This window comes from Salvelinus alpinus, chromosome 3 (genome assembly GCF_045679555.1).
Source record: "Salvelinus alpinus chromosome 3, SLU_Salpinus.1, whole genome shotgun sequence".
In the NCBI taxonomy this organism is placed as follows: Eukaryota; Metazoa; Chordata; class Actinopteri; order Salmoniformes; family Salmonidae; genus Salvelinus; species Salvelinus alpinus.
The window spans coordinates 61,616,014-61,643,673 of NC_092088.1; the positions used below are offsets into that span (position 1 = coordinate 61,616,014).

The following is a 27,660-nucleotide window of genomic DNA, read 5'->3' on the forward strand; positions in this document are numbered from 1 at the left end:
ACTGACATCCAGGGGAAGGCGGGTGCAGTTCATTTCGATCCATAGGGCACACACAGAGCTTTAAACTGATCTGAGAACAGAGACTATTTTTCTGACCTTCGCATGTCCTGTCATGATTTTCGCTGTAGAAAGAGTTCTGGTTCACCCACAGTCATAATTCAAACGGTTTTAGAAACTAGAGATTGTTTTCTATCCAATAGTAATAATAATATGTATATTGTACGAGCAAGAATTGAGTACGAGGCAGTTTAATTTGGAAATGTAAAAAAAGAAATAGTGCTAACAGCTCCCCCTATTGACAAAAGGTTAACATCCGTTGTAAATGACAACAGTTCCTCTTTCAATGCGAAAAAGCTTTCCAACACTCCCCTCTCGAAACCACCAAGCCTCGGTATGAAATAGATGACTGTCTTGCGCTGATCCCATATCTCCACATAGTTTTGCGAACAGGCTTGCGCGCAGTTGATGTGTTTCGATGTAGTTTACGCTTCGAACACACCGACAGGGTAGTGCATTTTGGTATACCAGAATTACATAAATTTCCAATGAAAGACTGCGTTTGCCTTGCAGCATTGCGTTTCAGAGGCAGTTGCAATGCGTTTGGTGTGGTGCATATGTTGGATTTATCGAACAGTATCCGTAGACGGCTTGACAGAAATTGTGAATGTGGAACTTTTGTTGCATACTATTTTGCGCGAAACACTGTTGGTGTGTTCAAAGCGTTACAATGGAAGTTACCTGCTGCAGTATATCTCAGAGTTCTGCGCTCAGCTCTTTAGCTGCTAGTTGCTCTCGTTGTATCATACAATGAATGCATCTGTATGGCAGAGGGAGACACATTCATAACTAGAGTGCAGAGGCCTGCCCGCCGTTCCTGCTACATTTACATTACATTTAAGTCATTTAGCAGACGCTCTTATCCAGAGCGACTTATAGATGGAATCTGTTTTTCGTCAATATAGCCACACAGCACACTGAACATCCCCTGTGCCATTTCATGCTTGGGAATCGTGAGACAGAACAATACGTCATCGTGAATATCATCCCCTGACATATATAGCGAACAAAAGTCAATGCATGGGCATCTCCGCACTCACAGCTAACGTCAATTTGGCGAGCATAATCTGGGGATTTTTCTTTTTTCTTCCCAATTTCCTCTTGATTGCTAGCAATAGTATGAATTATTTGTTTAACAATGTTATCTGACAAAGGTATTGCTGTGAGTTTCTGTACCTCTGCCTCCCCACACATAGTTTTCACCATATCAATTGAGACTGGTAAGTCTCTGCAATAGTGTGTGGTTTCATAGCGTAGCAGGCATAGCCATTCACCTTGGGAATGATTGAAGTGTAATGGGTGCTACCTGTGTTTGCTGAATGGGTGCAAGAGTGAAGTTCCTAATGGTGCTGAAACCCCCTATTCTCAACCACCGAGAATGGGCGCTTATCCGTCTATAAACCAAAGACTGTAAAAAAAAAAATATGAACACAGCCTACCTATCGCTCTTGTAATTTCTTTGGCCCGGTCAGAATCAGCTGCCAAGGGCTGCTTGAATGCAGCGGGGCGATGATGTTGTTTCTTTGCGTTTCGGTCTTGCTCCGGTATACTGGGTGATGTCCACGTAAATGTGTCAACATATTTGAGGCGTTAGCAATTGCATAGGCTTTTCTCGTTGAGTGTGGCGAAATACTGTTAACGTTTTATCCACAACTCTCTGTCCGTCGCCGTTGTAATCTACTGGGAAGCCAAAACATTCCCAAACTGGATATTTAAACAATGATGGAAGATCCTCCACTTCTGGTTGATCGACCCCACCACTCGCAGAACTAGTTCCCGGCTGCGCCTCACAAAAGGACAGTTTGAAATGCGCCAATTAAGATTTTGATTGCAACGTGCACATAGGCTCTAGTTGTTTTAAAATCTCTCTGGGATATGTGGGACGGTAGCGTTCCACCTGGCCAACATCCAGTGAAAATGCAGAGCGCCAAATTCAAATAAATTACTATAAAAATGAAACTTTCATGAAATCACACATTCAATACACCAAATTAAAGCTACACTTGTTGTGAATCCAGCCAACATGTCAGATTTAAAAAATGCTTTACGGCAAAAGAAAACAATGCTATTATCTGAGGATAGCACCCCAGCTAACAATCACAGACCATTAATATGCATATATTAGCATCTGGGACATTTCCAAATGTGAAAATGCTGCCCCCTATCCTAGAGAAGTTAACTGAACAGCCTGAAAAGTTGTTTTCAGCTCAGATTTACTCGAGGTATAGGCCTACAATGCAGCATAGCCTAAAGGCCTAGTGTTTTTGTTTTGTATTTTTTATGTATTCATTCAGGTTCACAGTGTGGACCGAACCGAGATACCCGTACGCACATGTGCGATTACACCCCTACAATAGTACGTTGCATATTTTAATATGAATGACTGGGCATTAATAAGTGTAATGCTTCAAGTAATCAAATGTTCAAGTTCCAGTTGTGTGGTCCAGATTTAAGACCATGGTTAGTTGATGAGTTGAGTCAGGTGTGTTGCATCCTGCCTGATGTGTTTAACCCTAACCATTGCCCTTTACCTGATCCATGTTGTCTATCTGATGTATAGGCTAACTCTTTTCTTCGTCACAGGTACGCTATGGCCTTGTACAACCAGCATGTCTGCCCTGTGGATAACTGGTACGTAGCTAAATCATATCTCATTCGTGTTAAAGTGTAACTGACAGCCTTTGAACTACTTTGCAGATATGAAACAGACAGACAATCATAATACCAGTCAAAAATAGAATTATGGTATAAAACCAACATTATAAGAGGTTTTAAAAATGGGTTATATTTGACTCAACATTCCATGACATACAGTAAGGAATTGTTGGCAGAATAGATGGATGCAGTTCAATGCATGATTAATATAATTCACCAATACATTTCTTGGTAGTCCAAAAAAGGTTGCTATCAGGTTGTAAATCAGTTTCAATGACTCAATATTTTGGACAAAAACTGATGAATGTCAATACAATCAAACTACCAGGGGCAATGATCCCAAGTCAGTCATAACGTGGCTAATAGGCTAGCATATCTATATATATAGCAAGCTAAAAACACAGGAGCCTAACGTTAGTTATATAGCTAGCTAGGAGGATGTCATGTCATCGGAGGAGTGGGTGAGTGGCTGACTTTTTCCCTCATAGTTTTTCGGAGGCTACACAGCTACAGATGCACGTGTCATTTGGTGTGCCAGAGCTCAGAATAACTGGTGAATTTACGAACGCGTAACACCCGCTGAATATGACCGGTGTCAGTAAACATAGGCAAAAAAAGTCATAGTAAAAGTTCCCAAATGTAAGAGGACTCCCGTGGTATTTACATATTTGCAGTAGTTTGCGATGTTGCAACACACAGTCAAGTTCAAAGTGAATGATGGCAGGCCCTTGTGGCAAATGGCTTGTTTGCATAATGGCCTACTGTAGCTCTGATTGGCTATGTTAAGGGGAAAGGGGGATACCTAGTCAGTTGTACAACTGATTGCATTCAACTTAAATGTGTGTTCTGCATTTAACCCAACCCCTCTGAATCAGAGAGGTGCGGAGGGCTGCCTTAATCGGCAGCCACGTCTCCGGCGCCCAGGGAACAGTGGGTTAACTGTTGCTAAAATGCTGTCAGTTCCAGTTTAATAACTGGTTATAACTGGTTTTAACTTTAACTGGTTATAATTGAAATCCTTGAATGTGCCGCCTAAGCATTTTTTTCCCGGGCTGCCTATGTAAAAAACAGATATAGATATTTTTATTTAATTTTAGAAACACATTTTCGGGATGGAAAAACACTTTCAGTGTAAACTTAAACGATTAAAACCAGATATAAAGTATGCAGAAAAGATAATGGAGCTACAGTATATGTTTTTTATAATATGCCCCCTGCCACGCCACCACCTAAGCCCCTTTTTGATCCAGGGCAAACCCTGTTTAGGCTAGTTAATGTTTAGGCTACAAATAGAAACTCTAGCACTCACGGCCATTGTCCCTATAATGTGACACCACACCTGTTTCTGGGGCTAGTAGGTGCAGACACTGACCTACAGCATACAGTATGTCTAAAGGGAATGCTAGAAAAACATGAATGACAACTTTATTGAGAGCAGGTGGAATAACACTCAAAGTACCATTGTATTGTCTCACTCTGTGGTGGGAGAACCAATAATATACAACATTGATGCTAATATTTACCTCAGGTTAAACACACCAGTATAATGTTGCTGGTCTTGTGAGAATTCAAACTGTACCACACAGAGGGAGGTGCATTCTTCTGTGTGTGTGTGTGTTTATATGGTGTGGGAGTAGCAGTGGTTCACCAGTGTATTTCTGGGTGATGTAAAAACCACATGTGTGTAACGTGTGTGTGACAATGTGTGTGCGCTGCGACATACTGTCCTTAGTGATGATGTTTAACTGTCTTTGACTCACTCCCAAAGTCTTACACCATACTGGGTGTGTGTGGGGTTGTCAAAACAGTCTTCCATGTAATGTCACTTCCAGACTAGTATTTCCATAACAGGACTATTGCAATAGAGAAACATAGTCTGCTATTACGCACTAGACTGTTCCACAGTGTTACAATTACAAGGCCTGACATGATTTTTAAAACCATGTACTCATCAGAACATTCCCCCTCCTGTGTGTCTGTGTGTGTGTCTGTGTGTGTGTTTGTGTGTGTGTGTGCATTTTATTTGTCTAGGCTGTATAACCAGTCATGTGAGGAGGAGCTTTATCTACAGAGTGGACCAACTTTGTGCTGTACTCTGGACAATGTTCCTCTCATCAGGTTAGTCTAATCACTCACTTACTCACTCACTCACTCACCATGTTGTGCTGCTGCCATGTTGTGCTGCTGCCATGTTGTGCTGCTGCCATGCTGTGCTGCTTTCATGTTGTGCTGCTACCATGTTGTGTTGATACGATGTTGTTGTCATGTTGTGTTGCTGCCATGCTATGTTGTTATCTTAGGTCTCTCTTTATGTAGTGTTGTGGTGTCTCTCTTGTCATGATGTGGGTTCTGTCCTATATTTTTTTATATTTTTAATCCCCGCAGGAGGCCTTTTGCCTTTTGGTAGGCCGTCATTGTAAATAAGAATTTGTTCTTAACTGACTTGCCTAGTTAAATAAAAAAATACAAAATAAATCGCTCAGTGAATTTAGAAAAAGTTAAACAAGTGCTCATACCAAATGGCACCCTATTCCCTATATACACTGCTCAAAAAAATAAAGGGAACACTTAAACAACACAATGTAACTCCCAGTCAATCACACTTCTGTGAAATCAAACTGTCCACTTAGGAAGCAACACTGATTGACAATAAATTTCACATGCTGTTGTGCAAATGGAATAGACATAAGGTGGAAATTATAGGCAATTAGCAAGACACCCCCAATAAAGGAGTGATTCTGCAGGTGGGGACCACAGACCACTTCTCAGTTCCTATGCTTCCTGGCTGATGTTTTGGTCACTTTTGAATGCTGGCGGTGCTCTCACTCTAGTGGTAGCATGAGACGGAGTCTACAACCCACACAAGTGGCTCAGGTAGTGCAGCTCATCCAGGATGGCACATCAATGCGAGCTGTGGCAAGAAGGTTCGCTGTGTCTGTCAGCGTAGTGTCCAGAGCATGTAGGCGCTACCAGGAGACAGGCCAGTACATCAGGAGACGTGGAGGAGGCTGTAGGAGGGCAACAACCCAGCAGCAGGACCGCTACCTCCGCCTTTGAGCAGGAGGAGCACTGCCAGAGCCCTGCAAAATGACCTCCAGCAGGCCACGAATGTGCATGTGTCTGCTCAAACGGTCAGAAACAGACTCCATGAGGGTGGTATATATATATCTAAATATTTATTTATTTTATTCTTTATTTAACTAGGCAAGTGACGCCCCTAACCCGGACAATTGTGTGCCGACTCCCGATCACGGCCGGTTGTGAGCCCGGGTTCGAACAAGGGTCTGTAGTGACGCCTCTAGAACTGAGATGCATTGCCTCAGACCGCTGCGCCACTCGGGGGCCCCCAAATAATGCACCACCTTTGGTCAAATGTAGTGCACTAAATAGTAAATAGGTTGCCGTTTGGGATGGACACAGCACACAAACTCTAAGCTCTATTTGTCTCCATTCAGACAGACTGACCATGCACACAGGAAAATACTCCCCTTCTATCTCTACTACAACATTCTCTTGAACACCCTTGTTGCCACAGGAAAGAGAATAATCATCTCTGGCCTCCTGCCATGCTATAGAAGTTACAGCCGCCTCGCTGCCCTAAACGAAACGAGTTTCTGAAGAAACTTTGCAAAGACAGGAATTTCTCTTTTTGTGACAATTTTGACTTGCTGTGGGAGCAACCAACACTCTTTAAAAGAGAAGGCATTCACTCTAACCGCGGAGGTTCCCGGATTATCTCCATCAACATAGCAAACTGCTTAAGAGACTGACTGTCTAGTATCCAGTCCTCCATCTCCAGTCCCTTCTGTCATAATAAGCAACAGAGAACATGGAAATTGTATTTAAAGTTGAAATAATATATATATATTTTTAACCAGGTAGGCTAGTTGACAACAAGTTCTCATTTACAACTTCGACCTGGCCAAGACAAAGCAAAGCAGTGCAACACAAACAACAACACAGAGTTACACATGGAATAAACAAACATACAGTCAATAATACAATAGAAAAAGTCTACATACAGTGTGTGCAAATGAGGTAGGATAACGGAGGTAAGGCAATAAATAGGCCATAGTGGCGAAATAGTTACAATATAGCAATTAAACACTGGAGTGATAGATGTGCAGAAGATGAGTGTAAAAGTAGAGATACTGGGGTGCAAAGGAGCAAAATAAATAAAATAAATAACAGTATGGGGAGGAGGTAGTTGGATGGGCTAATTACAGGTGGGCTACAGGTGCAGTGATCTATGAGCTGCTCTGACAGCTGGTGCTTAAAGCTAGTGAGGGAGATATGAGTCTCAAGCTTCAGAGATTTTTGCAGCCAACGAGAGCATACAGGTCGCAATGGTGGGTAGTATATGGGGCTTTGGTGACAAAACGGATGGCACTGTGATAGACTGCATCCAATTTGCTGAGTAGAGTGTTGGAGGCTATTTTGTAAATGACATCGCCGAAGTCGAGGATCGGTAGGATAGTCAGTTTTACGAGGGTATGTTTGGCAGCATGAGTGAAGGATGATTTGTTGCGAAATAGGAAGCTGATTGTATATTTAATTTTGGATTGGAGATGCTTAATATGAGTCTGGAAGGAGAGTTTACAGTCTAACCAGACACCTAGGTATTTGTAGTTGTCCACATATTCTAAGTCCGAACCGTCCAGAGTAGTGATGCTTGGCGGGCTGGCAGGTGTGGGCAACGATCGGTTGAATAGCATGCATTTAGTTTTACTTGCATTTAAGAGCAGTTGGAGGCCACGGAAGGAGAGTTGTATGGCGTTGAATCTCGTCTGGAGGTTAGTTAACAGTGTCCAAAGAAGGGCCAGAAGTATACAGAATGGTGTCGTCTGTGTAGAGGTCTATCAGAGAATCACCAGCAGCAAGAGCAACATCATTGATGTATACAGAGAAGAGAGTTGGCCCGAGGATTGAACCCTGTGGCACCCCCATAGACTGCCAGAGGTCCGGACAATAGGCCCTCCGATTTGACACACTGAACTCTGTCTGAGAAGTAGTTGGTGAACCAGGCGAGGCAGTCATTTGAGAAACCAAGACTGTTGAGTCTGCCAATAAGAATGTGTTGATTGACAGAGCTGAAAGCCTTGGCCAGGTCGATGAATACAGCTGCACAGTATTGTCTCTTATCGATGGCGGTTATGATATCGTTTAGGACCTTGAGCGTGGCTGAGGTGCACCCATGACCAGCTCGGAAACCAGATTGCATAGCGGAGAAGGTACGGTGGGATTCTAAATGGTCGGTAATCTGTTTGTTAATTTGGCTTTCGAAGACCTTAGAAAGGCAGGGTAGGATAGATATAGGTCTGTAGCAGTTTGGGTCTTCAATCTTGAAGAGGGGGATGACCGCGGCAGCTATCCAATCTTTGGGGATCTCAGACGATACGAAAGAGAGGTTGAACAGGCTAGTAATAGGGGTTGCAACAATTTTGGCGGATCATTTTAGAAAGAAAGGGTCCAGATTGTCTAGCCCAGCTGATTTGTAGGGGTCCAGATTTTGCAGCTCTTTCAGAAAATCAGCTCTCTGAATTTGGGTGAATTAGAAGTGGGGGTGGCTTGGGCAAGTTGCTGTGGGGGGTGCAGGGCTGTTGACCGGGGTAGGGGTAGCCAGGAGGAGGGCAGCTGGGAGGAGGTGCTCTAATTCTCCATGGACTTTAAAGTGTCCCAGAACTTTTTGGAGTTTGTGCTACAGGATGCAAATATCTGTTTGAAAAAGCTAGCCTTTGTTTTCCTAATTGCCTGTGTATATTGGTTCCTAACTTCCCTGAAAAGTTGCATATCGCGGGGGCTATTCGATGCTAATGCAGTATGCCACAGGATGTTTTTGTGCTGGTCAAGGGCATTCAGGTCTGGAGTGAACCAGGGGTTATATTCTTTCCTGGTTCTAAATTTTTTTAATGGGGCATGCTTATTTAAGATGGTGAGGAAGGCACTTTTAACTTCTCTAGGGTAGGGGGCAGCATTCGGAATTTTGGATGAAAAGCATGCCCAAAATAAACTGCCTGCTTCTCGGGCCCAGAAGATATGATATGCATATAACTGGTAGATTTGGATAGAAAACACTCTCAAGTTTCCAAAACTGTTAAAATAGTGTCTGTGAGTTTAACAGAATTAATTTGGCAGGCGAAAACCTGAGAAAAATCCATTCGGAAGTAGTTTTCTTTTGGTTTTGTAGTTTTCTATTCAATGCCATTACAGTATCCATTGACTTAGGACTCAAATTGCAGTTCCTATGCCTTCCACTAGATGTCAACAGTCTTTAGAAATTGTTTCAGGCTTGTATTCTGAAAAATGAGGAAGTAAGAGCAGTCTGAATGAGTGTACCCTAAAGTGTCACAGAGCTTTTTCATGCGTGCGACCGAGAGAGTGCCTTTCTTGTTTACCTTTTATATTGACGACGTTATTGTCCGGTTGAAATAATATTGATTATTTAGGCTAAAAACAACCTGAGGATTGAATATAAACATCGCTTGACATGTTTCTTTGAACTTTACGGATACAATTTGGATTTTTTTGTCTGCCTGTTTTGACTGCGTTTGAGCCTGTGGATTACTGAAGAAAATGCGCGAACAAAACGGAGGTTTTTGGATATAAAGAGACTTTATCGAACAAAAGGAACATTTATTGAGTAAATGGAATGTCTGCTGAGTGCAACCATATGAAGATCATCAAAGGTAAGGGATTCATTTTATCTCTATTTCTGACTTGTGTAAATCTTCTATTTGGCTGGTTACTGTTTGTAATGATTTGTCTGCTGGGCTATGTTCTCAAATAATCGTAAGGTATGCTTTCGCCGTAAAGCATTTTAAAAATCTGACACCGTGGTTGGATTCACAAGAAGTTAATCTTTAAACCTATGTAAAATATGTTTTGTTTTCTGAATTTTTAGAATGAGTATTTCTGTATTTGAATTTGGCGCCCAGCAGTTTCACTGGCTGTTGAAGAGGTGGGACGCTAACGTCTCACGTACCCAAGAGAGGTTTTAACAACAGACTTTCAGCATGCTTTTAGGGAAGGGCACTCAACATGCTTGGCACTGACACAAATGACTGTAGATTGGCTGACAGAAATTTATAGTAAGAAGATTGTGGGAGCTGTTTTGTTATATTTCAGTGCAGCTTTTGATATCATTGATCATTACCTAATGCTGGAAAAACGAAATGTTATGGTTTTATATCCTCTGCCTTATCATGGATTGAGAGTTACCTATCTAATAGAACACAGAGGGTTTTCTTTAATGGAAGCCTCTCTAATGCAAATTTGGTTGAGTGTGGCAGCCGGCTTGGGCCATTATTGTGTTCTGTTTTTACTAATGACCTTCCACTGATCTTAAATAAAGCCTGTGTGTCTATGTACGCTGACGACTCAAACGTATACATGTCAGATACGACAGTAAAATAAATAACTGACACCCTTGCCATAGAGCTCCAGTCAGGTTTTGAATAGCTGACTAGTAATAGGCTGGTGGTAAATATCTCTGAAACTAAAAGCATTGTTTTTCTTTACAAAAGACTCACTCAACCCTAAACCTCATCTAGATCTAAACTGCTGGGTGTCACCCTAGAAGAAAGCTGTCATGGTCAAGACAATAATTGCTAAAATAGAAAGAAGTCTGTCCATGATAAGGCTTTGCTCTGCTTTCTTTCTAAATCAACCAGTCAGGTTCTACGGGACCTAGTTTTGTTACACCTAGACTACTGCCCAGTTGGAAAATTGCATATGGTCCAGAACAAATCAAATCAAATTCTATTTGTCACATACACATGGTTAGCAGATGTTAATGCGAGTGTAGCGAAATGCTTGTGCTTCTAGTTCCAACCATGCAGTAATATCTAACAAGTAATCTAACAATTTCCCAACAACTACCTTATACACACAAGTGTAAAGGAATGAATAAGAATATGTACATAAAAATATATATGGATGAGCGATGGCCGAACGGCATAGGCAAGATGCAGTAGATGGTATAGAGTACAGTATATACATTTGAGATGAGTAGTGTAGGGTATGTAAACATTATATAAAGTGGCATAGTTTAAAGCGACTAGTGATACATTTATTACCTCCAATTTTTTATTATTAAAGTGGCTAGAGATGAGACAGTATGTTGGCAGCAGCCACTCAATGTTAGTGATGGCTGTTTAACAGTCTGATGGCCTTGAGTTAAAAGCTGTTTTTCAGTCTCTCGGTCCCCGCTTTGATGCACCTGTACTGACCTCGCCTTCTGGATGATAGCGGGGTGAACATGTAGTGGCTCGGGTGGTTGTTGTCCTTGATGATCTTTTTGGCCTTCCTGTGACATCGGGTGGTGTAGGTGTCCTGGAGAGCAGGTAGTTTGCCCCTGGTGATGCGTTGTGCAGACCTCATTACCCTCTGGAGAGCCTTACGGTTGTGGGCGGAGCAGTTGCTGTACCAGGCGGTGATACATCCCGACAGGATGCTCTCGATTGTGCACAGTTTGTCTGTGATGTGTACGCCGAGGAACTTTAAAACTTTCCATCTTCTCCACTATTGTCCCGTCGATGTGGATAGGGGGGTGCACCCGCTGTTGTTCCCTGAAGTCCACGATCATCTCCTTTGTTTTGTTGACGTTGAGTGTGAGGTTATTTTCCTGACACCACACTCCGAGGGCCCTCACCTCCTCCCTTTAGGCCGTCTCGTCGTTGTTGGTAATCAAGCCTACCACTAGTGTCGTCTGCAAACTTGATGATTGAGTTGGAGACGTGCATGGCCACGCAGTCATGGGTGAACAGGGAGTACAGGAGAGGGCTGAGAATGCACTCTTGTGGGGCCCCAGTGTTGAGGATTAGCGCGGTGGAGATGTTGTTTCCTACCCTCACCACCTGGGGTGGCCCGTCAGGAAGTCCAGGACCCAGTTGCACAGAGCGGGGTCGAGACCCAGGGTCTCGAGCTTAATGACGAGTTTGGAGGGTACTATGGTGTTAAATACTGAGCTGTAGTCGATGAACAGCATTCTTACATAGGTATTCCCCTTGTCCAGGTGGGTTAGGGCAGTGTACAGTGTGATTGCGATTGCGTCATCTGTGGACCAAATTGGAGTGGGTCTAGGGTGTCAGGTAGGGTGGAGGTGATATGGTCCTTGACTAGTCTCTCAAAGCACTTCATGATGACGGAGGTGAGTGCTACGGGGAGCTTCCTGTTTTAGTCTCTGTCTATAGGCTGGGAGCAACAAAATGGAGTCGTGGTCAGCTCTTCCGAAAGGAGGGCGGGGATAGGGCCTTATATGCGTCGCAGAAGTTAGAATAACAACGATCCAGGGTTTTACCAGCCCTGGTTGCACAATCGATATGCTGATAGAATTTAGGGAGTCTTGTTTTCAGATTAGTCTTGTTAAAATCCCCAGCTACAATGAATGCAGCCTCAGGATATGTGGTTTCCAGTTTACATAGAGTCCAATGAAGTTCATTCAGGGCCATCGATGTGTCTGCTTGGCGGGGATATATACGGCTGTGATTATAATCGAAGAGAATTCTCTTGGTAGATAATGCGGTCGACATTTGATTGTAAGGAATTCTAGGCCAGGTGAGCAAAAGGACTTGAGTTCCTGTATGTTGTTATGATCACACCACGTCTCGTTAATCATAAGGCATACCCCCCCGCCCTTCTTCTTACCAGAGAGATGTTTGTTTCTGTCGGCGCGATGCGTGAAGAAACCAGGTGGCTGTACCGACTCCGTTAGCGTGTCTCGAGTGAGCCACGTTTCCGTGAAACAAAGAACGTTACAATCTCTGATGTCTCTCTGAGCAGCACGTATTGCACTTAGATGTACACAGAGGGCGAATGTCAGTATGCATGTCAATCTCTCCTGGCTCAAAGTTGAGGAGAGATTGACTGCATCACTATTGGTCTTTGTACGAGGTGTTGCAGAGTTGCCAACTCTCACGCATTGGCCTTGAGACACAGGCATTTGACCCTCTTCTCACGGTACACCTCTTATATCTCACTCATTGAAAAGTACTACTTTTATTTTTAATTAGTCCATTGCATAGTCAGCGCATTAACTTTTCAACTCCAAATCGTTTTGAAATTGGATCATCTACACCTGCAATTTAACATCAGCAGCTGAACCTCGATCATTGTCCTGTCTTGCCACAGCACTGTGAACAGCGGCACATTGAAGCATGTGATTGGTCTAGTTATGTAAGGGATCAAGGGGATTGGATGAATGTTTTAAAGAAACGCCCCTCAAGATTAGAGTGGAGCTGATTGGAGAGAGAGAACGTTCTCTGCTGAGTTTATACAACTCTGAAAAGAGTAGCATGGTAGACCTGTTTTATGTACAATGTTGTCAACAAAATTAGGTTGCTGTTACTTCAGTCGTTATTGCAGAATGCAGCCTTTTAACAGCATGTGCTAAAGTCGATTTAATCGACACTTGCATTAGTCCCCTCGTTTAGCGTTTAGGCTGTGACAACGAAAAGGCAGCAGACAGACCTACAGTATTTGGTAGGGTGACCTGATTTATAACTGAAAATAATTTTTTCTAACAGATTGTGAACCCAGAAAATATACGGGGCGACAATAAATATAACAATTATTTGGTTAGTGTTTCGGGGCACATTTATGTAATCTTGTCTTCGGAAGATTTTATTTATTTACTTAATTTAGTGGGATCAGTGGAACAATTCTCCTTCTTAACAATGGGCTAAAATATAATTACTGAACACTACTGTTATTCCCCACACTTATTTTATTATTACACTTCTTCACAATTTTGCCACTGTAATCACATATTTGAAATCTGATATGGCTACTTGTGTCTTTGAAAATGAGTTATATGAGGCTATGTATTTTTGCAGACATTTATTGACAGTTTGAATAAGTCATACAAATAAGCATTGGATATTAAATGCTCCATGAATCAAATGTAATTCTTTACATTTTAGTATTGTGCACATGCTAGACAGAGATGGTAGGGGTACTCACAACTCATAAACGCATCATATTTTGTCTATGTAGAGTAAGGTGATGGCAAGGATCTTCAACTAGTAGGCATAAGCCACCTGAATATTCATATTCATTAGATGTTTCATGAAGTTTGGGTGATTTTGAGAAATTGTTTTAACAAGAACATTTTCAAACACCCAGAACTTCAGTGAGGCCAACCCTCCTGAAGAGCAAGCAGGATTTTCTTCTATCCTTATTTTGAAGAGAGAGTTCATCCAAATTACAAAATGTTTGTGTCCTTACCTTGAAAGTTGTCTATGGACAAGGAGACAAAAATCTATGATTTAGTTACCCATTGCCATCAACCATTAATATACACTGCTCAAAAAAATAAAGGGAACACTTAAACAACACAATGTAACTCCAAGTCAATCACACTTCTGTGAAATCAAACTGTCCACTTAGGAAGCAACACTGATTGACAATAAATTTCACATGCTGTTGTGCAAATGGAATAGACAACAGGTGGAAATTATAGGCAATTAGCAAGACACCCCCAATAAAGGAGTGGTTCTGCAGGTGGTGACCACAGACCACTTCTCAGTTCCTATGCTTCCTGGCTGATGTTTTGGTCACTTTTGAATGCTGGCGGTGCTTTCACTCTAGTGGTAGCATGAGACGGAGTCTACAACCCACACAAGTGGCTCAGGTAGTGCAGCTCATCCAGGATGGCACATCAATGCGAGCTGTGGCAAGAAGGTTTGCTGTGTCTGTCAGCGTAGTGTCCAGAGCATGGAGGCGCTACCAGGAGACAGGCCAGTACATCAGGAGACGTGGAGGAGGCCATAGGAGGGCAACAACCCAGCAGCAGGACCGCTACCTCCGCCTTTGTGCAAGGAGGAGCACTGCCAGAGCCCTGCAAAATGACCTCCAGCAGGCCACAAATGTGCATGTGTCTGCTCAAACGGTCAGAAACAGACTCCATGAGGGTGGTATGAGGGCCCGACATCCACAGGTGGGGGTTTTGCTTACAGCCCAACACCGTGCAGGACATTTGGCATTTGCCAGAGAACACCAAGATTGGCAAATTCGCCACTGGCGCCCTCTGTTCTTCACAGATGAAAGCAGGTTCACACTGAGCACATGAGCACATGTGACAGACGTGACAGAGTCTGCAGACGCCGTGGAGAACGTTCTGCTGCCTGCAACATCCTCCAGCATGACCGGTTTGGCGGTGGGTCAGTCATGGTGTGGGGTGGCATTTCTTTGGGGGGCCGCACAGCCCTCCATGTGCTCGCCAGAGGTAGCCTGGCTGCCATTAGGTACCGAGATGAGATCCCCAGACACCTTGTGAGGCCATATGCTGGTGCGGTTGGCCCTGGCTTCCTCCTAATGCAAGACAATGCTAGACCTCATGTGGCTGGAGTGTGTCAGCAGTTCCTGCAAGAGGAAGGCATTGATGCTATGGACTGGCCCGCCCGTTCCCCAGACCTGAATCCAATTGAGCACATCTGGGACATCATGTCTCGCTCCATCCACCAACGCCGCGTTGCACCACAGACTGTCCAGGAGTTGGCGGATGCTTTAGTCCAGGTCTGGGAGGAGATCCCTCAGGAGACCATCCGCCACCTTATCAGGAGCATGCCCAGGCGTTGTAGGGAGGTCATACAGGCACGTGGAGGCCACACACACTACTGAGCCTCTTTTTGACTTGTTTTAAGGACATTACATCAAAGTTGGATCAGCCTATAGTGTGGTTTTCCACTTTAATTTTGAGTGTGACTCCAAATCCAGACCTCCATGGGTTGATAAATTTGATTTCCGTGTATAATTTTTGTGTGATTTTGTTGTCAGCACATTCAACTATGTAAAGAAAAAAGTATTTAATAAGAATATTTCATTCCTTCAAATCTAGGATGTGTTATTTTAGTGTTCCCTTTATTTCTTTGAGCAGTGTACATTTTTACTTTGAATTTCAACCCCCAAAAATCACAGAGTAACAAAGTCGTCACCTTTTTTTAATGTTAATTTAAGGTTTAAAGCATCCTGAACAGACCTGACCTCTGGTTTTTATTTGTTTTATTTTCCACGGATAAGCCATGTCAAAAATATTTAGAATTGCAGGAAATTCACTTTAAAACAGTACAATTTTCCATCTATGTCAGGGGGCAATGAAATTCACATACAAAATCTCACTCCAATGTTGTTTGGGTACAAAACTGTCTGTTCAAGCAGTTGGCACACAGTTCGGACACTCATCAGTACCACACAAGACATGCAGCCAGAGGTCTCTTCACAGTCCCCAGATCCAGAACAGAGGCGGGGAAATGCACAGTATTAAATAGAGCCATGACTACATGGAACTCTCTGCCATCCCAGGTAACTCAAGCTAGCAATAAAACCAGGTTTTTAAAAAACGGATAAAGAATACCTTACGGCACGATGTGCACTGTTAAGAGACATTTTTATGTATTTTTCATTGTATTGTATTATGTATTTTATGTATTATATTTGTGTTTTGTTTCCTGTTTTGACCCCAGGAAGAGTAGCCGCTGCCTCTGTTATTTTTTCTCCTTCCCTCTCGCTTGCACTTCACCACCCCTTTCTCTTTCCTTCTTTCTCATTCTTTCTCCCTTTGTTTCCTCCTTTTCTCTCTCTCTCTAATAGGAACACGGTGCTGTTGTTTCTCATGACCTGAGTCACCAGCCAGTTGGCACTCACTGACTGAAGCTCAAAGGGACTGTGCACACTTGTGATTGTTTGTGTGTATAGTCACACACAACTGTTTGCGTGTGCACAATTACGTGTCTAAAGTATATGCGTGCACATGTCTGCATACTAGTGACGGGGAAAAATGTATACAGTTACATATTGGGATATTATTTTTGACGATATATCGTATCGTTTTGACAATATTATTTTTGCTCTAGTTGGCTGTACCTGCACCAAAACTCCAGTATTTCCCTTCATAGCTTGTTCTCCATCTTCTTTTTAAATAGGGAGCCAATTATTTTGCAACACTTTTATTTCCATGACTGATCAGAACTTGATTTCTCATGTCTCTCTCTTGTCCCTCTGCAGCAGACATATGGTGAGCAATATGTTTGGAACATCGAATCGCAATAAAATCACAGTATCGAATGGCAATACATATAGAATCGTGAGAATCGCAATACATATAGAATCGTGAGAATCGCAATACATATCGACACCAAAATCTTGGGATAATATCGTATTGTGTGGTCCCTGGCAATTCCTAGCCCTACTGCATATATGTGTGTGTGTGTGTGTGTGTGTGTGTGTGTGTGTGTGTGTGTGTGTGTGTGTGTGTGTGTGTGTGTGTGTGTGTGTGTGTGTGTGTGTGTGTGTGTGTGTGTGTGTGTGTGTGTGTGTGCCTGCCTATCTGTGTGTAATTCCTGTTTCCGAAAATAACTGACAGCTGAGATTTCCTGCCTTCCTCCATGGAAGCAGGAAAGGGTGGGAAGGCACAGGTCTGCACATGCCTGATATATACACACACACACACACACACACACACACACACACACACACACACACACACACACATTTATACTGACTCTACACACACTTACATACAATCATCATGTATGTTGCTGCTACTCTGTTTATCATATATCCTGATGCCTAGTCACCCTACCCATATACAAATCTACCTCTATCACTCCAGTATCCCTGCATATTTTAAACATGGTATTGGAACTGACACTGTATAAAGCTTCTTACTACGTTGTTTTTCTTCTTTTTATTTGTGTGTTTTTGTTCTAAGGTATGTTTTTTTTTGTGCTACATTGATATTGATTACTGCATTGTTGGGTTTGGAGCTTGCAAGAAAGGCATTTCACTGTATTTGTGCACGTGGCATTAAAACTTGAAACACACACACAGTCAATTCCCCAGAAAAGAGGAGTTTGTTTTCAGATGGGGGGAGTGAGAGAATAAAGAGACTTGTGCTTTCTTTAGCCTCTCCCATTCCCAGAGCTTTGAACATCAAAGGACCATTAGGGAATGTAAATATATGGTTTCTATGAAAGACTTGGGGAATGTAAATATATGGTATTGAAAAAGCTTACAGGATATCCTGCCTCTAGAAGTTGCAATTACTCTTGAATGGTTTTCCAATCTGGCTATGAATGAGAGAAAGGGTTGAGTGTGTGCTTGCTTTTTATTGTCTGTCTGTATGTGTTTGTTTGTGTGTGTGTGTGCTTTTTAGTGTCTGTCTTCGAGTGTTTGTGCGCGTGCTTTTTAGTGTGTGTGTGTGTGTGACAGAGTGGCGAGATCTAGTCAGCTGAGAGGGATTGGTGTTAACAGGAGACAGGACCAGGCAGACAGGCCACACTCACGCACATACACAGGAACACACACACACACACACACGCACACAAAAACACTCGAAAGCAGGCAGGCAGGAGGGCGGTATTATGGCTGATTGCCTCCCCCCTATAATGGCTGGTTCCTTCACTTAATTTTCCTAGAACACAGGCTAGAAGAGTAGGTGAAAGGTCAAATGCTATTGCATGGCAGAGGAGATCACTCAGGCCTTTTCTCAATTGGATTTCCTCGATACTTGTGTCCTTTTCTTTGTCCTCACCTCCTTTTTGAAAAAGTTTAAACGTAATCAAGGAGAGGAGGAGAGGAAACGTGGAAACAAATGCACTTGTATAAAAGACTCCTTCTCTGCTAGCGTGTCATCAGGCAAATTATGTTTACATACAGTGAGGGAAAAAAGTATTTGATCCCCTGCTGATTTTGTACGTTTGCCCACTGACAAAGAAATGATCAGTCTATAATTTTAATGGTAGGTTTATTTGAACAGTGCGAGACAGAATATCAACAAAAAAATCCAGAAAAACGCATGTCAAAAATGTTATGAATTGATTTGCATTTTAATGAGGGAAATAAGTATTTGACCCCTCTGCAAAACATGACTTAGTACTTGGTGGCAAAACCCTTGTTGGCAATCACAGAGGTCAGACGTTTCTTGTAGTTGGCCACCAGGTTTGCACACATCTCAGGAGGGATTTTGTCCCACTCCTCTTTGCAGATCTTCTTCAAGTCATTAAGGTTTCGTGGCTGACGTTTGGCAACTCGAACCTTCAGCTCCCTCCACAGATTTTCTATGGGATTAAGGTCTGGAGACTGGCTAGGCCACTCCAGGACCTTAATGTGCTTCTTCTTGAGCCACTCCTTTGTTGCCTTGGCCGTGTGTTTTGGGTCATTGTCATGCTGGAATACCCATCCACGACCCATTTTCAATACCCTGGCTGAGGGAAGGAGGTTTTCACCCAAGATTTGACGGTACATGGCCCCGTCCATCGTCCCTTTGATGCGGTGAAGTTGTCCTGTCCCTTTAGCAGAAAAACACCCCCAAAGCATAATGTTTCCACCTCCATGTTTGACGGTGGGGATGGTTTCTTGGGGTCATAGGCAGCATTCCTCCTCCTCCAAACACGGCAAGTTGGGTTGATGCCAAAGAACTCCATTTTGGTCTCATCTGACCACAACACGTTCACCCAGTTGTCCTCTGAATCATTCAGATGTTCATTGGCAAACTTCAGACGGGCATGTATATGTGCTTTCTTGAGCAGGGGGACCTTGCGGGCGCTGCAGGATTTCAGTCCTTCACGGCATAGTGTGTTACCAATTGTTTTCTTGATGACTATGGTCCCAGCTGCCTTGAGATCATTGACAAGATCCTCCTGTGTAGTTCTGGGCTGATTCCTCATGATCATTGCAACTCCACGAGGTGAGATCTTCCATGGAGCCCCAGGCTGAGGAAGATTGACAGTTCTTTTGTGTTTCTTCCATTTGCGAATAATCACAGAAACTGTTTTCACCTTTTCACCAAGCTGCTTGGCGATGGTCTTGTAGCCCATTCCAGCCTTGTGTAGGTCTACAATCTTGTCCCTGACATCCTTGGAGAGCTCTTTGGTCTTGGCCATGGTGGAGAGTTTGGAATCTGATTGATTGATTGCTTCTGTGGACAGGTATCTTTTATACAGGTAAGAAACTGAGATTAGGAGCACTCCCTTTAAGAGTGTGCTCCTAATCTCCGTTCGTTACCTGTATGAAAGACACCTGGGAGCCAGAAATCTTTTTCAGCCCCTGTTACAGGCAACTGTGCTCTGGTGCTCTTTCATGGTGCTCTTTCCTGTTACAGGCAACTGGTGCTCTTTCATGCCGTCCCTAGGAGGGGTGCGTCACTTGAGTGGGTTGAGTTACTGACGTGATCTTCCTGTCTGGGTTGGCGCCCCCCCTTGGTTTGTGCTGTGGTGGAGACCTTTGTGGGCTATACTCGGCCTTGTCTCAGGATTGTAAGTTGGTGGTTGAGGATTTCCCTCTAGTGGTGCGGGGGCTAATTTTCTCCTTCTCTCTTTCTTTCTCTCGGAGGACCTGGGCCCTAGGACCATGCGTCGGGACTGCCGCCCGTGGTGACTCCTTGCTGTCCCCAGTCCGCCTGGCCTTGCTGCTATTCCAGTTTCAGCTGTTCTGCCTGCGGTTATGGAACCGCCACCTGTCCCAGACCTGTTGTTTTTCAACTCTTGATGATCGGCTATGAAAAGCCAACTGAAAATTATTCATGATTATTATTTGACCATGCTTGTCACTTATGAACATTTTTGAACATCTTGGCATAGTTCTGTTATAATCTCCACCCGGCACAGCCAGAAGAGGACTGGCCACCCCTCATAGCCTGGTTCCTCTCTAGGTTTCTTCCTAGGTTTTGGCCTTTCTAGGGAGTTTTTCCTAGCCACCGTGCTTCTACACCTGCATTACTAGCTGTTTGGGGTTTTAGGCTGGGTGTCTGTACAGCACTTCGAGATATTAGCTGATGTACGAAGGGCTATATAAAATAAAATTGATTGATTGATTGATTGATTGATTGAGAAGGGGTCAAATACTTATTTCCCTCATTAAAATGCAAATCAATTTATAAAATTTTTGACATGCATTTTTCTGGATATTTTTGTTGTTATTCTGTCTCTCACTGTTCAAATAAACCTACCATTAAAATTATAGACTGATAATTTCTTTGTCAGTGGGCAAACGTACAAAATCAGCAGGGGATCAAATACTTTTTTCCCTCACTGTAGATGGAATTCCAAAATACACTGCTCAAAAAAATAAAGGGAACACTTAAACAACACAATGTAACTCCAAGTCAATCACACTTCTGTGAAATCAAACTGTCCACTTAGGAAGCAACACTGATTGACAATACATTTCACATGCTGTTGTGCAAATGGAATAGACAAAAGGTGGAAATTATAGGCAATTAGCAAGACACCCCCAAAAAAGGAGTGATTCTGCAGGTGGTGACCACAGACAACTTCTCAGTTCCTATGCTTCCTGGCTGATGTTTTGGTCACTTTTGAATGCTGGCGGTGCTCTCACTCTAGTGGTAGCATGAGACGGAGTCTACAACCCACACAAGTGGCTCAGGTAGTGCAGTTCATCCAGGATGGCACATCAATGCGAGCTGTGGCAAAAAGGTTTGCTGTGTCTGTCAGCGTAGTGTCCAGAGCATGGAGGCGCTACCAGGAGACAGGCCAGTACATCAGGAGATGTGGAGGAGGCCGTAGGAGGGCAACAACCCAGCAGCAGGACCGCTACCTCCGTCTTTGTGCAAGGAGGTGCACTGCCAGAGCCCTGCAAAATGACCTCCAGCAGGCCACAAATGTGCATGTGTCTGCTCAAACGGTCAGAAACAGACTCCATGAGGGTGGTATGAGGGCCCGACGTCCACAGGTGGGGGTTGTGCTTACAGCCCAGCACCGTGCAGGACGTTTGGCATTTGCCAGAGAACACCAAGATTGGCAAATTCGCCACTGGCGCCCTGTGCTCTTCACAGATGAAAGCAGGTTCACACTGAGCACATGAGCACATGTGACAGACGTGACAGAGTCTGGAGACGCCGTGGAGAACGTTCTGCTGCCTGCAACATCCTCCAGCATGACCGGTTTGGCGGTGGGTCAGTCTGGTGTGGGGTGGCATTTCTTTGTGGGGCCGCACAGGCCTCCATGTGCTCGCCAGAGGTAGCCTGACTGCCATTAGGTACCGAGATGAGATCCTCAGACCCTTTGTGAGACCATATGCTGACACATGCACATTTGTGGCCTGCTGGAGGTCATTTTGCAGGGCTCTGGCAGTGCACCTCCTTGCACAAAGACGGAGGTAGCGGTCCTGCTGCTGGGTTGTTGCCCTCCTACGGCCTCCTCCACATCTCCTGATGTACTGGCCTGTCTCCTGGTAGCGCCTCCATGCTCTGGACACTACGCTGACAGACACAGCAAACCTTTTTGCCACAGCTCGCATTGATGTGCCATCCTGGATGAACTGCACTACCTGAGCCACTTGTGTGGGTTGTAGACTCCGTCTCATGCTACCACTAGAGTGAGAGCACCGCCAGCATTCAAAAGTGACCAAAACATCAGCCAGGAAGCATAGGAACTGAGAAGTTGTCTGTGGTCACCACCTGCAGAATCACTCCTTTTTTGGGGGTGTCTTGCTAATTGCCTATAATTTCCACCTTTTGTCTATTCCATTTGCACAACAGCATGTGAAATTTATTGTCAATCAGTGTTGCTTCCTAAGTGGACAGTTTGATTTCATAGAAGTGTGATTGACTTGGAGTTACATTGTGTTGTTTAAGTGTTCCCTTTATTTTTTTGAGCAGTGTACATGTTTATTTTTATTTATTTTGTCTTTATTTAACCAGGTAGGCTAGTTGAGAACAAGTTATCCTTTGCAACTGCGACCTGGCCAAGACAAAGCAAAGCAGTTCGACACATACAACAACACAGAGTTACACATGGAATAAACAAACATACAATCAATAATACAATAGGAAAATATATATACAGTGTGTGCAAATGAGGTAGGATAAGAGAGGTAAGGCAATAAATAGGCCATGGTAGCAAATTAATTACAATATAGCAATTAAACACAACAATTAAACAATGGTAGGATGTGCAGAGGATGAATGTGCAAGTTGAGATACTGGGGTGCAAAGGAGCAAGATAAATAAATAAATACAGTATGGGAATGAGGTAGATTGGATGGACTATTTACAGGTGAGCTATGTACAGGTGCAGTGATCTGTGAGCTGCTCTAACAGCTGGTGCTTAAAGCTAGTAAGGGAGGTAAGAGTCTCCAGCTTCAGTGATTTTTGCAGTTCATTTCAGTCATTGGCAGCAGAGAACTGGAAGGGGAGGGGGCCAACGGAAGAATTGGCTTTGGGGTGACCAGTGAGATATACCTGCTGGAGCGCGTGCTACGGGTGGGTGCTGCTATGGTGACCAGTGAGCTGAGATAAGGCGGGGCTTTACCTAGCAGAGACTTGTAGATGACTTGGAGCCAGTGGGTTTGGCGACGAGTATGAAGCGAGGGCCAGCCAACGAGAGGATACCGGTCACAGTGGTGGAAAGTATATTGGTCTTTGGTGACAAAATGGATGGCACTGTGATAGACTGCATCCAATTTGCTGAGTAGAGTGTTGGAAACTATTTTCTAAATGACATCACCGAAGTCGAGGATCGGTAGGAGGGTCAGTTTTACGAGGGTATGTTTGGCAGCATGAGTGAAGGATGCTTTGTTGCGAAATAGGAAGCCGATTCTAGATTTAATTTTGGATTGGGGATGTTTAATGTGAGTCTGGAAGGAGAGTTTACAGCCTAACCAGACACCTAGGTATTTGTAGTTGTCCACATATTCTAAGTCAGAACTGCGGGCAGCGATCGGTTGAAGAGTATGCATTTAGTTTTACTTGCATTTAAGAGCAGTTGGAGGCCACGGAAGGAGAGTTGTATGGCATTGAATCTCATCTGGAGGTTAGTTAACACAGTGTCCAACAAAGGGCCAGAGGTATACAGAATGGTGTCGTCTGTGTAGAGGTGGATCAAATAATCACCAGCAGCGAGAGCGACATCATTGATGTATACAGAGAAGAGAGTCGGCCCGAGAATTGAACCCTGTGGCACCCCCATAGAGACTGCCAGAGGTCCGGACAACAGGCGCTCCGATTTGACATACTGAACTCTATCGGAGAAGTAGTTGGAGAACCAAGCGAGGCAATCATTTGAGAAACCAAGGCTGTTGAGTCTGCCAATAAGAATGTTGTGATTGACAGAGTCGAAAGCCTTGGCCAGGTCGATGAATACGGCTGCACAGTGTTGTCTCTTATCGATGGCGGTTATGATATCGTTTAGGACCTTGAGCGTGGCTGAGGTGCACCCATGACCAGCTCTGAAACCAGATTGCATAGCGGAGAAGGTACAGTGAGATTCGAAATGGTCGGTAATCTGTTTGTTAATTTAGCTTTCAAAGACCTTAGAAAGGCAGGGTAGGATAGATATACAGTGGGCTCCAAAATTACTGGCACCCCTGACTGGCAATGCACAAACAATGCCTAAACAAATATAAACAATATAATTTTTGAGAGAAACTCAAAATACCAACATGTGAGAAATACTGTTCTTTATTAATGTTTCAATGGAACCAACCAAAATAATTTATTGATTTAATTAAAAATCTATGTCCTCCAAATCAGGGTTTCACAATGAATGGCACCCTTAAAGATTATTGTAAATAACATCTACCAAAATTAAACCACAAATTAAATTCCACTTATTTAAGTGTATCTAGTCTTAAGGAACTATATTGTGCCATTACATCACTTCCTGTTTCACTAGGGTATAAAAATGAGGTAACACACATGCAATATCCCGCTGTCATCCAACACCATGAAGAAAACAAAAGAACTAGCAGTTCAAAAGAGACAGATGGTCATAGACCTTCATAAATCTGGTAATGGCTACAAGAAGATCCACAAACGATTGAATATACCACTGAGCACTGTCAGGGCAATTATTAGAAAATTCAAAAGATATCACTGTGAAAGAATTGCAGGCCTTGGTGGCGTCTTGGGGCCACCAGGTTTCAAAAAGCACCATCAGACGCCACCTCCACATCCACAGGCTCTTTGGAAGGGTTGCCAGAAGAAAGCCCTTTCTGACCACAAGACACAGACGCAAGCGCTTGGAGTTTCCCAAATGTCATTTAAATTATGACTGGAAGAAGGTGCTCTGGTCAGATGAGACCAAAATTGAACGTTTTGGTCAGATACAGCATCGGCATGTTTGGCGTCGAAACAGAGATGCATACAAGGAGAGGCACATCTCATACCCAGTGATGTTTTGGGGCTGTTTTAATTCCAGAGGTCCAGGGGCACTGGTTAAGATTGATGGCATAATGAATTCTACCAAGTATCAGGCAATTTTGGCTGACAATCTGGTTGCCTCAGCCAGAAGGCTAGGACTTGGCAGTAGGTGGACTTTCCAACAAGACAATGACCCAAAACATACCTCAAAATCCACACAGAAATGGTTCTGTGACAACAAAATCAATGTTCTGCCATGGCCATCTCAGTCGCCGGACTTTAATCCAATCGAAAACCTGTGGGCTGAGTGGAAGAGGGCAGTTGATAAGCGCAAACCCAAGAATGTGAAGGATCTTGAAAGGATCTGCATAGAGGAATGGTCCAAAATCCCTCCAAATGTGTTCCTTAACTTTGTCAAACATTACAAGAAAAGACTCCATGCTGTTATCCTTGCCAGAGGTGTTTGCACTAAGTACTAAATGAGGAGTGCCAATAATTACGAAACCTTGATTTTGGTTAAATTTATTTTGTATTAAATAATTGAATGATTGTGGTTGGTTCCATTGAAACATTAATAAAGTACAGTATTTCTCACATGTTGGTATTTTGAGTTTATTTCTATAATTATATTGTTTATATTTTTTTAAGTATTGTTTGTGCATTGCCAGTCAGGGGTGCCAGTAATTTTGGAGCCCACTGTAGGTCTGTAGCAGTTTGGGTCTAGAGTGTCTCCCCCTTTGAAGAGGGGGGTGACCGCGGCAGCTTTCCAATCTATGGGAATCTCAGACGATACGAAAGAGTGGTTGAACAGGCTTGTAATAGGGGTTGCAACAATTTCGGCAGATAATTTTAGAAAGAGAAGGTCCAGATTGTCTAGCCCAGCTGATTTGTAGGGGTCCAGAATTTGCAGCTCTTTCAGAACATCAGCTATCTGGATTTGGGTGAAGGAGAAGTGGGGGAGGTTTGGGCGAGTTGCTGTGGGGAGCGCAGGGCTGTTGACCCGGGGTAGGGATAGCCATGTGGAAAGCATGGCCAGCCAGAGAAGAATGCTTATTGAAATTCTCAATTATTGTGGATTTATCGGTGGTGACAGTGTTTCCTAGCCTCAGTGCAGTGGGCAGCTGGAGGTGCTCTTATTCTCCATGGACTTTAGTGTCCCAGAACTTTTTTGAGTTTGTACTACAGGATGCACATTTTTGTTAGGAAAGCTAAGGCTAGCTTTTCAAACTGCCTGTGTATATTGGTTCCTAACTTCCCTGAAAAGTTGCATATCGTGGGGGTTATTTGATGCTAATGCAGTATGCCACAGGATGTTTTTGTGCTGGTCAAGGGCAGACAGGTCTGGAGTAAACCAAGGGCTATATCTATTCTTGGTTCTAAATTTTTTGAATGGAGCATGCTTATTTAAGATGGTGAGGAAGGCACTTTTAAAGAATAACCAGGCATCCTCTACTGACGGGATGAGGTCAATGTCATTACAGGATACCCCGGCCAGGTCGATTAGAAAGGCCTGTTTTAGGGAGTGTTTTAGGGAGCGTTTGACAGTGCAGGCAATGAGGCAGTAATTGCTGAGATCTTGGTTGAAAACAGCAGAGGTGTATTTGGAGGGCGAGTTAGTTAGGATGATATCTATGAGGGTGCCCGTGTTTACGGATTTGGGGTTGTACCTGGTAGGTTCATAGATAATTTGTGTGAGATTGAGGGCGTCAAGCTTAGATTGTAGGATGGCCGGGGTGTTAAGCATGTTCCAGTTTAGGTCACCTAGCAGCACGAGCTCAGAAGATAGATGGGGGGCAATCAATTCACATATGGTGTCCAGGGCACAGCTGGGGGCAGAGGGGGGTCTATAGCAACGGTGAGAGACTTGTTTCTGGAAAGGTGAATTTTTTGGTACAGAGCTCAAATTGTTTTGGTACAGACCTGGATAGTAAGATTGAACTCTGCAGGCTATCTCTGCAGTTCTATCTAGTCTGAAAATGTTATAGTTAAGGATGGAAATTTCTGGGTTTTTGGTGGTTTTCCTAAGCCAGGATTCAGACACGGCTAAGACATCCGGGTTGGCAGAGTGTGCTAAAGCAGTGAATAAAGCAAACTTAGGGAGTAGGCTTCTAATGTTAACATGCATGAAACCAAGGCTTTTACGGTTACAGAAGTCAACAAATGAGAGCACCTGGGGAGTAGGAGTGGAGCTAGGCACTGCAGGTCCTGGATTAACCTCTACATCACCAGAGGAACAGAGGAGATGTAGGATAAGGGTACGGCTAAAGGCTATAAGAACTGGCCATCTAGCACGTTCGGAACAGAGAGTAAAGGGAGCAGGTTTCTGGGCACTATAGCATAGATTCAAGGCATAATGTACAGACAAAGGTATGGTAGGAAGAGAGTACATTGGAAGTAAACCTAGGCATTGAGTAATGAAGAGAGAGATCTAGTCTCTAGAGACGTTTAAACCAGGTGATGTCATCGCATATGTGGGAGGTGGAACAATATGGTTGGTTAAAGCATATTGAGCAGGGCTAGAGGCTCTACAGTGAAATAAGACAGTAATCACTAACCAGGACAGTAATGAACAGGGCATATTGATATTAGGGTGAGGCATGCGTAGCCAAGTGATCGAATCGGTCCAGTGAGTGGTTGGGCTGGCTGGGGACACGGCGATTCAGACAGTTAGCAAGCTCGGGCTAGCAAGCTAGCATAAGGGCCTTAGAGGGACGTTGCGATGTGGGAAAGTCTGTTTTTGCCTCCTTGTGTTGTGACGTCGATAGACCAGTTGTGGAATTAGTAGGGTTCCAAGTAGCAGAGGGGTCCAAGTCCAATTGGCAAAATGGGTATAGTGGTCCAAGAAACTGGCC

At 43.7% G+C, this 27,660-nt stretch overlaps 1 protein-coding gene across 1 annotated transcript in view; it reads left to right on the forward strand.

Annotated features, from left to right (window-relative positions):
• The window catches only part of LOC139571086 (transmembrane protein 150A-like), a 105,554-nt gene that overhangs the window by 23,911 nt on the left and 53,983 nt on the right, over window positions 1-27,660 (forward strand). Inside the window, exons 3-4 of the mRNA XM_071393620.1 lie at window positions 2,641-2,688; window positions 4,744-4,830. Of these exons, the coding sequence (XP_071249721.1) occupies window positions 2,641-2,688; window positions 4,744-4,830 (135 nt within the window). The remainder of the gene's footprint in view (window positions 1-2,640; window positions 2,689-4,743; window positions 4,831-27,660) is intronic.